The sequence below is a fragment of the Oryctolagus cuniculus genome, chromosome 7 (assembly GCF_964237555.1).
Source record: "Oryctolagus cuniculus chromosome 7, mOryCun1.1, whole genome shotgun sequence".
NCBI classification, from domain to species: domain Eukaryota; kingdom Metazoa; phylum Chordata; class Mammalia; order Lagomorpha; family Leporidae; genus Oryctolagus; species Oryctolagus cuniculus.
The window spans coordinates 145317549-145335663 of NC_091438.1; the positions used below are offsets into that span (position 1 = coordinate 145317549).

Below are 18115 nucleotides of genomic sequence, written 5' to 3' on the forward strand. Positions count from 1 at the left end.
GTGGGAGATCTGGAAGAAGCTCCTGGCTTCTGGCTTTGGATTGGCCCAGGTCTGGCTGTTGTGGCCATTTGAGGAGTGAACCAGTAGATGGAAGAGTCTCTCTTCCCTTCTATCTCTGCCTTTCAAACAAATAAATACATCTTTAAAAAAATAAAATCTTTGTTCCTTGGTATGCCTGGTGCCTTTCTTCCTGGCTGTCTCCAAGATTTTTCTTAAGCCACTGCTTGGGACACCTGCATCTCATATGGTTGTGTGTGTGTGTGTGTGTGTGTGTGTTTTTAAAGATTCATTCATTTACTTGAAAAAGTTACAGAGAGAGGAGAGGAAAGAGAGAGAGAGAGAGAGAGAGAGAGAGAGAGAGAGAGAGAGAGCTCTTCCATCCGATGGTTCACTCCCCAATTGGCTGCAGCCGCCGGAGCTGCGCTGATCTGAAGCCAGGAGCTTCCTCCGGGTCTCCCACGCAGATGCAGCGGCCCAAGGACTTGGGCCATCTTCTATTGCTTTCCCAGGCCACAGCAGAGCTGGATCCGAAGTGGAGCAGCCATGTCTCAAACTGGCACCCATATGGGATGCTGGTGCTTCAGGCCAGGGCATTAACCCACTGCGCCACAGCGCCGGCCCCAGGGAGTGCTGGTTTGAGTCCTGACTACTCTGTTTCCTACTAATGCATCCTGGGAGACAGTGGATAAGGGTTCAAGTGCTTTGATCCCTGCCACGTATATGGGAGACCTACATGGAGTTCCTGGCACCTGGTTTCAGCCTGGCCTAGCCCTAGCTGTTGTGGGCATTTGGGGAGAACCACTGGATAGAAGATTGATCTCTTTCTGCCTTTGAAATAGATGAAAATAAACATTAACTTTTTTCTTTGCTATTTTACATAATTAATTGGTGTAATTCTAAAATTTGGGGGAGTTGAACTTTTTGGATTTATGATGGTATATTTTGTCTATCTCCACCTCGCTCATCTCCTTCTGAAACTCCAGTTATGCACTTGATGTTATCTCAGGTCACTTGATGTTGTCTCACAGCTCCCTATACTGTTTCTTTCTTTTACTTTTTTTCTCTTTCCTCCATCTTGTATAGCTTCTGTTGCTGTCTTCTGTATTGTCTAACCTGTGCATTTTTCTTTTCTTTTTTTAAAGATTTATTTATTTGAAAGGTAGAATTACAGAGAGGCAGAGGCAGAGTGACAGAGAGGTCTTCCATCTGCTGGTTCACTCCCCAGATGGCCACAATGGCTGGAGCTGGGTCGATTTGAAGCCAAGAGTTAGGAGCTTCTTCCGGGTCTCCCATGTGGGTGCAGGGGCCTAAGCACTTGGGCCATCTTCTACTGCTTTCCCAGGCCACAGCAGAGAGCTGGGTCAGAAGTGGAGCAGCTGGGACTTGAACCAGTGCCCTTATGGGATTCCAGCACTGCAGGTGGCAGTGGCTTTACCCCCTACGCCACAGCACCAGCCCCTAACCTGTGCATTTTTCATCTCAGTAATTATACTTCTCATACATATGGTCTTCTGTATCTGTCCTTACCATGCTCATGCTTTCTTCTGCCTTCAAATGTGAGTGCACCTGGGAACTGAGTTTGTGACATCTTATGTAACATCCTGGAACTATTCATCTGTTATTCCTGGGAACTTCCTCTTTCTGTCATAGACTGCTTTTTCCTGCTTCTTTGCATCCCTGATTTTTTTAATTACTATTTTTAAAGATTTATTTATTCACTTTAGAGGCATAGTTATAGATGGAGAGAGGGAGAGGAAGAGACAGAGAGAGAGGTCTTCCATCTGCTGGTTCACTCCCCAAATGGCTGCAATGGCTGGAGCTGGGCTGATCTGAAGCCAAGAGCCAGAAGCTTCTTCTGGGTCTCCCACACAGGTGTAGGGGCCCAAGCACCAGAGCCATTTTCCACTGCTTTCCCAGACCATCAGAAGGGAGCTGGATCGGAAGTGGAGCAGCACATATAGGATGCTGGTGCTGCAGGCAGAAACTTAACCCACTACACTACAGTGCCAGCCCCTAAACCTTAGGTTTTTAGAGCACTTTAGATTTACAACAAAATTGAATTGAAATTACAGAGAATTCCTCTCTACTCCTGTCCCCACCAATGTTCGCTTCTGATCCAGCTCCCTGCTAATGCGCCTGGAAAAACAGTGGAGGATGGCCCAAGTATTTGGGCCCCTGCCATGTGCGTGGGAGTCCTGGATGTTCTCTGATATGGGATGTTGGCATTGTAGGCAGCAACTTAGCTCACTGTGCCACAATGCTGGCATCTCTTTAAGTATAATTGAGCTTTGCTCTTACACATTAAGTTACTTAGAAGAAAATTATCCTTTGAAGGCTTCTTTTTAAGCCACCTTAGGCAGGTTCAGAATAGCTTTCATTCTTGGCCCTGCTACTAAGACAACCCTGGTGGTGCCCTGTGTATTAGAAATCTTTCCACTCTGGCTGGTGCAAGTACCAGTTATTCTCAGCCCTGTGTGAGCTCCAAGGATTGTTCTTCCTAATCCTGCCAGGTGATCTTTCCTGCTTTCAGGTCAGGGAGTTCCCTCCCGAACAAGTACTCATCACACTCAGCTGGTATCTTAAAGAAAGCTTCCTGCAAGCCTCTGCTGCCTTTCCTGGTTCCTCTCTCGCTGATATCCACCTCGTGAACTGTGGCTTCCCAACTCAGGGCGACTGCCGGGCTTCTCCCCTCCTCCCCGCAGCAGCCTGAAGATTCTCTCGGAGGTAAGTGGAGGGATCACAGGGCTCACCTCACTGGATTCTCTTCTCCCCATGTTTGGCATTCTAGTTGTTTAAGGCAGGAAGAGAAATCTAGGCCCTGTTACTCCGTAACAGCCAGAGCAGAAGCTTTATCCTCTCCAGGCTGGAATTCTCAAGTGCAGCAGAGTTGAGACACTACAGTCTACTCTAGCTCCTGGAGTTTTAGCACCTGATGCTATGCTCGGCCCTTCCTCTTGCAGCTGTGTTTCTGCTGACACCTCTCAATCCCATTGCTAAACCCTCCCTGCCTTTTCCCTGAAGCTAGTGGAGCGGGTGTGTCATTTGAGTATCTGGTGCTTACTAGTACTCCCCTAGTTTCGAGGCATGGTAGTCTATCAGAGAGGCAGCAGACATCCTGAGTTACTATAGGTCATATTATCAATCAAGACAGGGGAAAGAAAACTGAGCGAAGGGGATTGTTACTTAAGAAGTATACTTGTGGAGGGGTGCAGGGCAGACAGGTGGGATATAACTGTAATGGAATATATTTAGCTAGTAATTGTGGTAAAAATGTGTGTCAAGTTAAATAATGAAACAATGAGACTGCCATCTATCTATAGTCCAAATTATCAGTAATGGCCACTCAGAATATTTTCAGGCAAGTCCTCCTCGGGGAGTAGGAAGTAATGACCTATGTTGAGCAGGCATGCCTTTCCACGAGCACCTGCTCCTTCCAGAGCATCCTGACACTTTGAACATGTGAGAAACTATACAACAGTCACACCACTGGCAAAAGGAAGGTAAGGGTCTGATTTCAAAGTCTGCTCCCTTCCCCTCTGCCTCTGCCAACAGCTGCCACAACACTCTCCAGTCTCAATGTGTATTTTTTAAAAAATGAAGTTTTTATTCAAGTACAACATATCTAGAGAAAAGTGTGAACATTTAAAGTACAGCTTGATGAATTTTCACACAGTAAACATACCTGTCTGACCAGCAGATGGATCCAAAAGCAAAGCAACATCAGTCTCTAGAAGTCGCACGCGTGGCCTGCTTTGATTTAGGTATTGTGGCAAAGCAAGCTATCAGCTGCCACCTGCAACACTGGCATCCTAGGTCAGAGCACGGTTTGAGTCTCAGTTTCTCTGCTTCCAGTCCAGCTCCCTATTACTGTGCTTCGGGAAAGCAGCAGCAGATGGCCCAAGTACTTTGGCTCAAGCAAGCCACATGGAAGACCTGGATGGAGCTCCAGGCTCCTGGCTTCAGCCTGGCTGTCACTGCTATTCAGGGAGTGAACCAGCAGATGGAAGATCTTATTCTCTTTCCAATAAAAATAAATCTTAAATATATATATATATATATATATATATATATATATATATATATATATCAGCTCTGTTCTAGCAAAGCCTGTGCTGTTCCCACCACACCACAATGCCTTTGGTAATATCAAGTTGCCTAACTTCTGCTCAGAACACACCAAGTTTGAAATGCCAGGCTGAACAGGAAATGAAAGAGTGAAGTGGAAGTCAAAAGCCCTGTTTTTTTTTTTTTCTCCAGTTCCCTGCTAACCAATGAAAACTCCTTATAAAGGTGAAAGTACTGCCTTTAAAAGTTGCACTTTGCCTTCCGGGGTGCCCTGTAGGTAGGCGTTACTATCCAACCACAAACCAACTGCATGTTATTACACTGCACTTTGGAGGACGTCTATGATTGGTTGGCCAAGAAAGCAACATTTGAATTTAAAGAAAAAAACCAAAACAACCAAGGGTTACTTCAGTGAGAAAGATAAAGCTGTGTTGGTAGGGAAACCTCCAACTGGAGTCAGAGATTAGGCACTAAAACTCTGTCCTATGGTAAAACCATTATCTTTACAATAACTGGTTGTTATTGCTGTTAAATTTCTTCATCAAGAAATCAGACCTTATTTTAAATAAAATATAAATAAAAGATATATGAAAAGATGTAAAAACATGTGAATGTGCTTTGCAAACTTCAAAGAATTAAAAAATGCTAGTAAATATAGTTTAAAAGCCAATTTGTCAAAAATCCCTTAAATGGAAAGCAAAATTTGCCTGTTTACAAAGGCAGTACCAGGAGGTGGCCGCGACCAAAGTAGCCACAACTTGTGATACCTCCTTCCCTGTCTCGAGATCACACAGTTAGTGTTCCTGTCTTCTATGTACCCCTCTGCTATTGCACTGGGCCACTGAGTACCCAGAAAAAGAAAAGGAGGGGCTGGCACTGTGGCACAGCAAGTTAAGACAATGTCTGTAGTGCCAGCATTCCATATGGGCACTGGTTCAAGTCCAGTCTGCTCTGCTTCTCATCCAGCTCCCTACTAATACACCTGGGAAAGCACTGGAAGATGCCCCAAGTCCTTGGGCCCCTGCACCGACATGGGAGACCTGGAAGAAGCTCCTGGCTTCACACTGGCCCAGCTCTGGCTGTTTCGGCCATTTGGGGAGTGAACTAGTGAATGGAAGATCTTTCCCTGTCTCTCCTCTCTCTCTAATTCTGACCTTCAGAAAAATAAATCTTAAAAAAAAGGCAAAAGTCAGTCATCTGACTTTTTTGGTAGGAAAAACAAAACTATGGTCTCACATTATAGATTGAAAAACAACATCCTCTTCTTAGTACAGTTAATAGCATCATGCTGAGCCTGTGATGTATATTCAGCTGATAACTGAGATCAAATCACCTCAGGCAATTCAAGTTCTAGTACACAAAGCAAACACCAAGGTAGGGCACATTAAAGTCCTAAGGAACTTGAAATGCTGAACTTCTATAACTCAAACATCTTTTTCTCAGCAACAGCTTCTATTTTCGTAAAGTATCATTTAGTAGGTAAATGTAAAAAATACCTTGTTTCAAATTTTAGACCCTCTATTTTATTCTCATGAAATAAAGTACTACAGGACTACTCACAGAGCCACCAAAGCAGCAATATAGAATTTTCAGGGTTCTTTTTGTTGAAACTCACTTTATTAAAAAAAAAAAAAACTGTCATGAACAATAAATTACAATCATTTCCCCCTTTATAAATTCTTCATAAAATATATTTGACAATTTTAAAAGAAAATTTCAAAAGTTGCTTTCATTTCTGAAGTGCTGATGACTTATTTTTTGACCATTTTGTCATGCTGGTGAATTATTTTGTAGCTGCTACAATAGTTTGATTGATAACATTTTACAATTAAAAACAACAACAATAATAACAAAAAAAAAACAGACCAGCAGAAAGAACTATTCTGTGTGCTATTTATCTGACACGTAACACTTCATCATAATGACAAAGCATCCCTTAGCACCAAAAATCTACAGGAACCCCATCTTTCTAAGTGACGACTAGTGCAAAATAACATTCTAGGAACTAACTGTACAACCCCATATTTCAACTGGCCACAGCTGCCTATAAGCTATTTGAAATATTTGGTCTTTTTTTTCAATTAAGACAAATTTCATAAAATACCATAAACCATGGCAAGAGACTCTATGAGGAATAATTGTTTATTGAGTACCTATTATGGGCAAGGCACCGTGAACAAATTCTTACTTTCATTTTTCCTCTAGCGAATACCCAGGAATTCCCAACTATTGATAATCATCTTCTATTTTTTACTCTTGGTTGGAAAATGCCTGTGGCTAAATGCTACTTTTTAATTATTGTTTTATCAACTAACCATTAGTGCTGAGCACACATTAGGTACTTAATAAATACCTCTGAAAAAAGAAGAAAAATAATTTACTATCATTTTGTTTGGTGTCTAGGCTACTTTAGAATATAAGGATCTGAGAAAATTCCAGAAGAAACTTCCTGATCACCTTATACTCTTACCCCCAATGAAAGAATTCCATTTCATAGGCAAAATCTTTTAAAATAAAAGATAATTATTAACAATTTTAAAGGAAAGAAGACTTAAAACTATGTACTGAGGAAACCATTGTTCTAAGAACACAGATATCTGAGGGACAAAAGGGGCCCTGGCAACACCAACTATGACTCTACTGAGTGCCACGTTACTGATGGTTTTCTTACTTTCAGTACCTCAATCTCCTTGAGTTTCTCTGTGTTAAGTCAATTTTGTGATCCTGAGAGCCAATTACCATGAAGTTCCAGTGTATTGCCACCTCTAATTTCCAAAAGCATTCTTCCATTTAATAGCTTGAAAGAGATGCTAAAATTTATGATTTTTTTTTCATTTTAGGAGGCTTTATTTCAAAAAAATCCCTCAGTCTAAATTTTAAACTTCCAGATCAAGTAACACATAGTCCAGAAATTTTACATGCCCCAGTGTTTTGTTTTACCTTCTATTATCTAAACACATTTTAAATAGGGGAAAATGATAGAAATATTCTAGAAGTTGTGTAAGTTCAAAAAAGTTGTGATTATGCAAACTATTGATAATTTCAATATTCTAACACTATTTTGTTTGACTTTTGACCAGAGTCTAGTGCTTTATAAAGAATAACCTAGGTACAATGTTAAATTTAACCTTAAAGGCTAATGTTCTGTGTGAGGAAGGCATTCTTTCCTTAGATTTTTAACTCTCTGCAATTACAAGAAAACAGGAGGCAACCACAGAGTTAAAATTAAACTGACTTCAAGAGGAATAATGGTTTGTTTGGTTTTTGACATAGATACACCAAGTCATTACATTAAAAAATAGTTGATGCTACAATAGTTTATCCATTTACAAAATGTTAGAGGTTTTACCTCTCGCCCAGAAACCAGTGGTCAACATTTAAGACAACCATATCACCGCCATTACTATCTCAAATTAGACAAAAGAAAAATAGCATCAGTGCCAGAATGAAAGGAACTCCAGTGATTTAACAAGGGACAGGCAATGTGAGGGTAGAGCTCATCTGGTGTCTTCAACTTTATAGAGGATTAGATAGTCTTGAAACCAAAATTTAATTTATCAAGTATTATAGTTCAGATATATATTACTGTTCAAAGTTTTCAGAAACAGAAGAATCCTGTGTTCAGATTTGTTCCAGATTTTAGATGCTCAAGTGCAGACATGTCCCAACGCAGTGGTTTTATTAGATGCATGAACACTCAGTTACCTAAAGAAGGTATGACTGAGTCATCAACGTCCTCGTCTACCTGCTACCTAGGATTGCATCACTATCTGAACTCCTGCAGCTACTGGGCACTAGAGAGCTTACAGACACCTCAGTATCTCTGGATCACTTACTTTCTTTTATGTCAATAATGTTAGTTTTAGATCCTCCAAAATGAAGCTGTATGATATTACAAAAATAAAAAAAAAAACTTAGCATGATTTCATTAGAGGGAGGGGACAGGGTAGGAAGGTAAGGGAAGGTTTATTTTTCCATCACTGATTTCACCAGCAAATCTAAAAAACCCAAACCTACATCAAATAATTTAAACAGAAGTGGCATTTCTTCATATGGAATGCAAAATGCACACATTCACATACTCACATATACATAAATATCTACATATATGTTTCCTTTACAAAGCTTCAAAGGCTGCATTACCAGCATGCACACCTCTTCCTCCATGGAAATTCCTAATACTGACGAGGAATGTCTAAAATACTCAGAGACATGTTTCCAGGAAACTGGACTCTCTTCTTGGCTCTTAAGAGAATTTTCCTGCCAAACTTCTACCAATGATCACTAAAAAAAAAATTTACACCCACATTGGTAATACACATTTAAAACATACTAATAAAATGGCCAGCTTGGATTTAAGAAAAATGAGGAAAAAAAAAAAAACACCTCACAATAAAACCTAAACCCTTAGAAGGTGGAGTTCAGCTTTTTGTGTTCTTTTTCAGCCACATAATGTTGCATCACTGTTAAAACAGAAGCAGCATATCATCCGAGATATTTGCAAATAATATGTCACGTTTCCCAGCTGCTGTCTTTAAATGCAATTTGTACTAATCTGAGTTCTAGTTCAAAAGCATCTGGACGATCCTGAGGGTTTGCGGCCAGCATTTCCTTAATGAGTTGCTTCATTCGCCCATTCATAGACTTTTTCTTCACAGGAATGAGAAGTTCCATTTTGGGATTTTCCAGGAGTGCCTCCCCAACAGGCACAATCTCGGTCCCTTGTTTCACATAACTCCCCAAGAGTTCCTTCTTTGTCTCTGTGTCTATGAATGTGATCCTTTCCAACATGGCCCAGATGATAATCCCCAGGGCAAAGATGTCGGCTTTCGCTGTGTAATGTCCTTCCCATACTTCAGGAGCCATGTAGAAATCTGTCCCACATGCTGTGGAAAGGAAACACTTGTTTACGCTGACAGGTTCTTCTGGGTTTTGCCCAGAGGCTGAACAAACTTTACTCAGACCAAAATCCGCCACTTTCAGTGTGGGTTCCAAGTCACTCGTATCCAACCTGCTCTGAGAAATTAGGATGTTATCTGGCTTAAGATCTCGGTGGATGATCTGGTTTTTATGCAAGAAAGCCAGGGCACTGCTCAGCTGAAGCATGAAGCTGGTGTTAGTTTTACGATTGGGTTTCCTGGACAAAAGATACTCATTCATATCTCCTCCATCACAAAAATCCATCACAAACCACAAATAATAGGCGCTTCTGGGATCAAAGGCAATCTCTCCTTTTAATGAAGTCTCTACAAGCTACAAAAGGGGGAAAAAAAAAGATTATAATCAACTGCACCAGTTACCCAATTTAGTTATAGAAGAAGAGTAACTGATCAAAGGTTAAGTCTGCTCTAGTTTTAAGTGGAACCTCCAGGAATATATTATCTGGCCAGTGCTTTCATATGTGCATTTTAATTTCAAACTACTACCTCATCCCTAATGAATATATACCAAATCTCTAAGCCTAGAAGTAAAGTTTTATTTAAAAATAGTTTTATTTGGAAAAGTGTCCAACTGAATGTATCTGTGTCAACGGAGCTAAACTCTGTCATGCACCTAGCTCACAGCTTCATGAAAAGATCAAAATATGGGCAGACAGTACTTTCTAAGTATCTGTTGTATTTGTTCTATTTCAATTGACTAGAAAAAACTGAAGTGTTCTTGAAGAGTGAGTGAACTGATAATTTCACATTTAAATTTACTGGTACTTCCTCTTGCCATTTTTGCTGGGTGGGGGGAGGGAGCCAGGCAGAAGCTAAGAGCACCCCCTTGTCTATCTCCCCCATAGCAGGCAGCAGGAATTACAATGGTTTGTGGAAGTCTATTTTGATGTATTTTCCTTGTTGCATGTGTTTTCCAGTGAGACAGAGAAAAAAATGAAAGAGTAGAAAGGTACAGATCACATAATTATTTACAGGGTACACTGCCACTAAATATGCTTTTCTTTTGTCTTCACCCTCAAAAGCAAACTTCCTAATAGCTTTGACATTGCAGAGTCCCAGCATCCAAAGATTGGTAAATATTTTAGGTTTGACAAGCCACATCAGCTCTCTGTCCCATATTATTCTTCCATTTTAAAAAGTCTAGTTTAACTATCCAAACCATGGGCTTCCGACTGGAAGCTAAGGAAATACAGTGGCCTAGAGGATGTCAGCCATTGGTTCTTTTGCCTAAGTCTCCCAAAGGCTTCCCTGTTCTCTTAAAATACAGTCCCAACTCTTTAACATAAGCTAGGAGGCCTCATGTATTCTGATAGATAACTCTCCCTGCACACTATTTTTCTTTTCTTTCAATCTTTAAAATACTTCATTTTTTTGCTTCAAGACCTTTGTACAGTTTTTTCTGCTTAGGAAGTTTTCCTTACTCAATGATTTGGCCAATGCTGCTGCTGCTTTTTTTTTTTTTTTTTTAAGATTTTATTTATTTGAAAGGCAGAGTTACAGAGAAAGAGAGGGAGGGAGAGACATAGAGGTCTTCCATCCGCTGGTTCACTGCCCAAATGGCAGCAACAGCCAGGACTAAGCAAAGCTGAAACCAGTAGCTTCTTCTGGATCTCTCATGTGGGTGCAGGGTCCAAGCATCTGGGCCATCCTCCACTGCTTCCCCAGGCAAATTAGTAGAGAGCCGGATGAGAAGTAGAGCAGCTGGAAAACGAACCAGCGCCCATATGGGATGCTGCCGCTGCAGGCAGCAGCTTAACCTGCTATATCACAGTACTGGCCCCTAGCTAATGCCTCTTCACCCCACAAATTTTAGTTTAAAAATTTGGTAATTCTTTTAAAAAACATTTATTTGAAATGAAGAGTGAGACACATGCCCAGAGAAAGAGAATTAGAAAGAGGGGGGCCAGCACTATGGTGCAGCAGGCACCTAGCCTGCGACACCAGTATCCCATATGAGCACCAGTTCCAGTCCCGGCTGCTCCACTTCTGATCCAGCTCCCTGCTGGTGCACCTGAGAAAGCACAGGATAGCCCAGGTGCTTGGGTCCCTGCCACCCATGTGGGAGACCCAGATGGAGCTCTAGGATCCTGGGTTCAGCCTGGCCTAGCCCTGGCTGTTGTGGCCATATGGGGATTATACCAGCAGACGGACGATCTGTCTCTCCCTCTCCCTGTGTCACCTGCCTTTCAAATAAATAAATAAATCTTAGACAATAAAAAGAACTTAGTATTGTCAGGTTTCTTTTTATATGTTCCTATGCCATCCTCTACTTCTCACCCATGACACGTTATCACAAGTATACTGGTCATTGAGTTTTATGCATGACACTGTGTCATCTGCTAATTATTTTGTTTTCTTTTAGGTGAGGCTTTTAGGTATCAGGAACTGATTTAATGATTCCAAATGAGAACAAAGAAAAAGATATCTGGAAAAACATGGAAGAAAATTAAAATTTGTATAGAGAATGGAGAAGACCACACATAGGGACTCTGGTCACAATACAGCTTTGTCTTTACTAGTTGTAAACACCTGTTGTCTTTACTAGATGTGAACTCAGACAAGGCACCTGATAATGTGTTCATGAAAGTCTGGTCAACTAAAGAAGTCTGCAGAAAAGATAATTTTAATACCTGCATCTATTACTGAATACTTCTTATGTGTCAAGCATTAGTTTTGCATCATCTTTAAGTCTGACAACTCCCCTGGAGGGTTGAAATCATTATTCTTATTTTATATACATTTGGCCTAGTGGTTAAGAAGAAGTTGGATCAACTGCATCCTATGTTAGAGTCCCTGGGTTCAAGCTCTGGCTCTGCTCCAGCCTTCTGCTAATGGATACTCTGGGAAGCATCAGTTATGACTCAGGCGACTTAACAGCTGTGCCAATATGCCTACACCTCACAAGTGGCTTTAACAGGCTTTTAAAAAGATGTTTTAGATACAAAAACCCCTGAGTCAAGTTACTTCTTAAAACCTTGAAACACCAGCTAATGTCCAGTTACTGTATATTTTTTATATATATATATATATATATATATAAATGGTTGCTGGATCTGTAATCAATATAAAGTTTAAATGTCTGCTTTGTTGGTTCAAGAGTTTATGCATCTTAGTCTGCAAGGCTCAATAAGAGTCTATTTTTAAGAGTAGTTCCAACATTTTCTATCAGTGCAACTTACAAAATAAGCACTTTGTATATAAAGTGCTTAAATAAAGTGAATAAAGGCTTAATGTGTTTTATATTCCCTGTCTTAAGAACGAAAATGTCAGTGCATGCAGTGCTAAGCTATGAATTAAGATTGATATTTGTTCACCATACAACGAAACTTGCAAGTTTCTCTTTTTAAAAGATGTATTTATTTATTTATTTGAAAGGCAGAGTTACAGAGACAGAAGGAGAGACAGAGATCTTCCATCCGCTGGTTCACTCCCCAAGTGGCTGCAACCGCCAGGGCTGTGCCAGGCCAGAAGCCAGTAGCTAGGAGCTTCATCCGGGTTTCACACGTGGGTGCAGGGGCCCAAGTACTCAGGCTATCTTCTGCTGCTTTCCCAGGCGCAATAGCAGGGACCTGGATTGGAAGTGGAGCAGCCAGGACGCAAACCCGTGCCCATACAAGATGCTGGCATTGCAGGCAGTGGCTTAACGCCGGCCCTGAAACTTGCAAGTTTCCAATAACACATTTTTTTCTTTGTTGTTCTTAGTCCAGAAACTTTTGTTCTTTTAAATGGTAAAGTCTGATTTAATTCTGAACTTAGAGACACTCAAGAAAAAGTTGTTTCCAAGAACAACTGTTCCTTTGGCCTTTAGATACGTTTTTTTCTTTTATATGTATTTTAATGTTTATTTAGTTATTTTCACCTACTTGAAAAGCAAGGATAGAGAGAGACAAAGAGAGAGAGAGATTATATCTGCTGTTTCATTCCCCAAATGCTTGCAACAGCCAGGGCTGTGCCAGGCCAAAGCCAGGAGCCTGGAAGTCCACATGTGTCTCCCTTGTGGATGGCAGAGGCCCAAGCACTTGAACCTTCATCTGATGCTTCTAGGATGCATTAGTAAGAAGCTAAATCCAAAGTTGAGTCTCCCAGACTTGAACCAGAACTCCTGTATGGCATCCCATGCAGTGGCTTAACCCACTACGCCACAATGCCCACTCCTCATCAGCTATGTCTTAAGTATTTTTTATATACAGAGAAAATAGAGCCATTAGAGATTTTGATTTGTTTCTTCCACACTTCCTCTTCATGGCCAGAAAAGAGTAATTTGGGAGTTAAGATAGCAAAAGCTTTAGCTGTCGGATATCATTGGTTCAGATCCCAGTTCTGACACTTGGAAGCAAATATGACTTTGGATAAATTAATTACCTATTCTAAGCTTCAGTTTCTTTATTCATCATTTAGTTAATAATAGTACTTTTTTCATACGATTGTTTTAAACTGCCTTTAAAACACTCAGCACAGAGTATGGAATCAAATAGAGGCCCAAATGTTAGCTACTGGCACTATTAATAACATCCAGGTGCTATCCATGTATCAAGAAAATTAACTGGAATTAGTTGTTAATTAAGAAACCACATAGCCCTCTAAAACAGCAAGGGCTTATGTTCAAATCATTGATTTATAAAAGAGATGCTCATTACCTATGGGTGCTCCTATTGGTTGTGGAGTTTCTCCTTTTCTTCTATCATCAGTTCCAAAACAAAGGATTTCCAAGAAGTGAACTTATTAGACTCCAGTCTCAGGCACTTCTCTAGGTCCTATCTTGCCCCATTTCTATAAAGACTGGCAGGTTCCAAGGCACAACAGGTGGCCAGTGTTATTTTTAGGTCTGTGCATCACAAGTTTAAATAAAACCTTGTTTTAAGCAAACATCTACTCAGATCTTGGCAGATCCCTAAGTACTCTGAAGCAGAAAACACCTGTACTTAAAGGGAGATGTTCACCTGACCCTTTCACTCCTCTTCCTGATGACAAATGTTAGTTATGCTCAGATCATGTCTGTTTCCCATTCAGTGACACGTACCTGTAAATAAAGGGAAGAGTTAGAGCCATGGGACATCTTCTGCACCATCCCATCTTTCTGTAGGATGCATTCCTCCAAGTGAATCACATTTGGGTGTTGGCTCTTGATGCTGCTTAGTGCCCAGAACTCACGAAGAGCCAGTTCAACATTTTCAGGTGCATGGCATCGAATTTTCTTCACTGCCACCCGAGCAGAGGTCTTTCTGATGACTGCTTCATACACGACACCGTAACTGCCTCGGCCTACCTCCCGTATTAGATCGTACTTTGGCTGGCTACTCACCATCTTCGAGGCCGAGGTTTCTGGAAAAAAAAAAACAATAAAATTTTTTGAAATGAGGTACATCTACTAGTTTCTATTTTTTTCTCTTATGTATTATTCAGTTGTCTGTCTCTTTGTCTGCAGTGTCTGAATGATATTTACATATACCTTGGGCAAATATAATTTTAATAATACTAAAGCTAACAATTATAGTACTTACCACTATCAAGAACTGTTTCAAGCACTTTATGATATTAAAATCCCTTAATTCTCATAATTCCAGCAGGTACTAGTATGGTCATTTTGGAGATGAATCAACTAAAGCACAGAGAGGTTAAGGGACATGCCTAAGGTCAAACAGCTAGTAACTGGCAGAGTTGGGATTTGAAACCAGGCCAGCTGGCTCAGACAGCCAGTTTTGTTTTGTTTTGTTTTTTGACAGGCAGAGTTAGAGAGAGAGAGAGAGAGAGAGAGAGAGAGAGAGAGAGAGAGAGAGAGAGAGAGTCTTCTTTCCGTTGGTTCACCCCCTAAATGGCCGCTACGGCAGGTGCACAGCGCCGATCCGAAGCCAGGAGCCAGGTGCTTCCTCCTGGTCTCCCATGTAGGTGCAAGGCCCAAGCACTTGGGCCATCCTCCACTGCCTTCCCGGGCCACAGAAGAGAGCTGGACTGGAAGAGGAGCAACCGGGACAGAATCTGGCGCCCCAACAGCCACAGTTTTAACCACTGCTGAACACTAATTCTTTTGTGAATTTCTTGAAAACATCATTGTTAAAAATAAATCCCAAAAACTCAGCATTCTTACTGAACATGAAAAAGCAAACAAGGAAGCAAAATCCCAGCTCCTTGAGGCTGACTCACATATAAAAGGTCAGAAAAACAGTAAAAACAAAAAATCCTCAGTTAGAAATATAAACACCTGGCTTGTGCTCAAGGACTGAAGTGAATCAATCAGAATGGAAAATGTTTAAATGTCTTTGTGATTTAAAAGTATTTGGCCAAAGCATATATGTTCATATTTTAATTCTTCTTATGTTATTTTCTCACAAAATAAATGAAAAATATTCCTTTATAAAGAAAGTAAGCTACTTAAAAAACAGGTATCTTTTTGTTAACAATATTCAGTTCTACATTTTTTTAAAAGAGACTTTTTACTGTATTTATTTGAAAGGCAGAATGACAGAGAGAAAAGGAGAGCCAGATCTTCCATCCTGTAGTTCACTCCCCAAATACCTGCACTGGCCAGGTCAAGGCCAAGAGCCTGGAACCCCATCCAGGTAACCCATGTTGAGTGTTAGGGGCCCGATTATTTGGATCATCACCCTCTGCCTTCCCAGGTCCATTAGCAGGAAGCTGGTTGGTAAGCAGAGTATTTGGAACTGGAACTGGCGCTCAGATATGGAATGCCGGCATGCAGGCCGCGGCTGGCCCCTAGTGCAAGGTCATTTTGTCCACCAAAACTATCTCACATACCAAATGGGCCCTCTGACGGAGTTCTTCGGAATTCAACTTACTAAAGTGATTTAAAGGCAGAAGCAGAGGCCCTACAGGAATGCTCACGCATTGGACAGAGAAGGCGCAAGCGTGCCTCCTCGCTCTGCAGAAATTTCCAAGACTCAGGAACAAATTCTCACGTTTCGGTTGCCACCATGGGCAAGAAAAGTCCCGCGGGACTGCGCAGTGTCCATGCTGTGCACACAGGCCCTGGAACCCGCGCACCTGGGGGCTGCTGCTCTCAGTGCCTGGGCTAGCCTTCGTCACGTCACGGAAGCGGGTTCGGAGGTGCAGGCAGTCCCACTTCTCCATTGGACAGCTGCCTTTCAAACCCCGCTGCGGCGTCTGAGCGTCCGGTTTCTGCCACGACTCCGCGCCCCAAGTCCCCAGCAGACACCCCTTCCTGCCAGTCACCGCCCGCCGCAAGGCGGTCCCACACCTCTCGGGCTGACAGGACCCCTGGAAAGAGCACCTGCCCGAGTAAGGCGGAGGGAGGCGGCTCTGGATCCAAACACAACGGGGATGCGACCCCGAGCGCCCGAGGACTGCGCTTCCCGGCTCACCCCCGCGCGGGCACGCGGGCCGGCCAGGCCATGCACCTGCCGGTGCCGGGGAAGGGCCGGCCGGGGCCAGAGGTGTTGCCGGACGCGGCGCCTCAGGCCGCGCTCATTGGCCAGGTATCAGGCCCTCCCCCTCCAAGGCCGCCATCGGACGGAAGCCTGAGGGGCTCCCCCTGAGGCCCTTCACCCCGAGGGCCAGCCCCGCCGCCGCCTCAGCTGCCCGGGGCTGAGCGCTGACGGCTGGGGCCTGGGTGGGGGCCCTGGCGAGAGAGGAGGCCGCGGCCGGGGCCGCCGGCCTGAGGGCAGGGCCTTCCCGGGGCGGGCTCCGCTGACAGGTCTGCGACAGGCCTCCCGGGGAGGGCGGCACGCTGCAGCAAGGCCTCTGTGCCACGCCGCAGGGCCAGCTTTACCTCAGGGCAGCCGCCGCCGCTTCTCTCTCGCGCGGGCTCTGCAGGCCGCCATTATCGGGCAGCTCGCGCCTCCGCCGCCGCGGCCGCCAGTCAGAGGGCGGCGCGCGCCCCCGTGGTGCGCGGACACACCCCCCGGCGCCGGCCCCGCCCCCCGCGCCGGCCCCGCCCCCCTCCGGCTTTCCGTAGCGCGAGCCGGGCGCGCGCCCCTGCGCCTCTCCGCAGCCTGCGCGGAGTCCTGGGTGCGGGAGTTGCGCGCGCTGCGGAGCGCACCACTGGAGCCCCTCCCCGCAGGGGTGGCCGGGCCCGGGCGCGCGGCGGGCACCCACGCCCGGGCTCGCTCGCCGGGCAGCTGCAGAGGGCGCGGACCGCCCCCGGCCCCCGGAGGCTCTGCCGCCGCGGGTCCAGGGCTCGGCGGTGCGCGCGCGTCGAGCCGCAGCCTCCCCGCCCCCGCCCCGCTCCGCCCCGGGTCCTACCGAGCCGCGGGCTGGTGTGCGGGGGTCGCTGGGGACGGACGCCTGGAGCATCTTCTTCGTCGCGGGCCCAGGATGCCTGCAGGACGCGGAGCACTGCGGCGAGCCCGCGAGGAGGCGCGGCCCGAGCTGGGAGGCCTGGCGTCCGCCCGGCCGGGAGAGAGGCTGCACCTTTTGTCCGAGTCACTGAGCCAGGACTGCGGGCGCTGCAGTTGCCGGGGCGGCGGCGGCGGTGCGGGGCTGGGTGCGATCATCTGGGAAGACGCCGTCCCCTGCCCCGCCGAGCGGTGGTATCTCCCTTAAAGAAGCCGGCGCCTCATTGTTCTCAGGCCGCGGGGAGTCGGGGCGCACTGCCCGGCGCGGGCAGCCGGGGTCTGCGGCGTCCGCCGCTGTGCCCGGAGTGCTCCCGGTGGAGAGGGGCCGGGGTCCCGCCGGGAGGGCGCGCGGGGAGAGGTCGCGGACCCAGCCAGACAGGCCGGGGAGGATGGCGAAGGCCGCCGTTCTCTCTGACAGATCGGTCAGGGGCGCCTCAGCCTCCCGGGCGGGTGGGCGGGCCGCCCCGCAGCTGTCAGTCAGCTCGGCGGGAGCGCAGGTCCCGCAGGCCCGGGGCCAGCCGGCCCTCTGGTGCGCCGCGGGAGCAGCGCGCACCCTCCAGCCCGCGTGGGTCGGCGGTGGCCGGCGCTGCGGGTGCCGTGGAAGGCGGGCTGCGGAGTGTCGCTGTGCGCCAGGGCCAGGCCGGTTCATTTCCTCGCCTTCCTTAATGGGCCGGCTCCCGAGAGTGGAACTGGGTTAGGGCTTTGGAAGATTTGCTTATTTGAAAAGCAGGGTGACAGAGGAGAGAGATCATGTATCCACTGGTTCACGCCCCAGTAGTCAAGGCTTGGCTAGGAGAAAGC

At 45.0% G+C, this 18115-nt stretch overlaps 1 protein-coding gene across 6 annotated transcripts in view; it reads right to left on the minus strand.

Annotated features, from left to right (window-relative positions):
• The window catches only part of FAM110D (family with sequence similarity 110 member D), a 41662-nt gene extending 24799 nt beyond the window's left edge, over positions 1-16863 (minus strand). For 2 of the 6 annotated variants that reach the window (XM_051856866.2, XM_070079043.1), the window contains exon 1: positions 14026-14166. Coding sequence is in view for 2 of the 6 variants with exons in the window: in XM_070079041.1 (XP_069935142.1) it covers positions 14026-14078 (53 nt within the window). In the remaining 4 variants the exon portion in view is untranslated. The other 4 variants (XM_051856863.2, XM_051856865.2, XM_070079041.1 and 1 more) reach the window with 3 other exon arrangements.
• Between the last annotated feature and the right edge of the window lie 1252 nt (positions 16864-18115).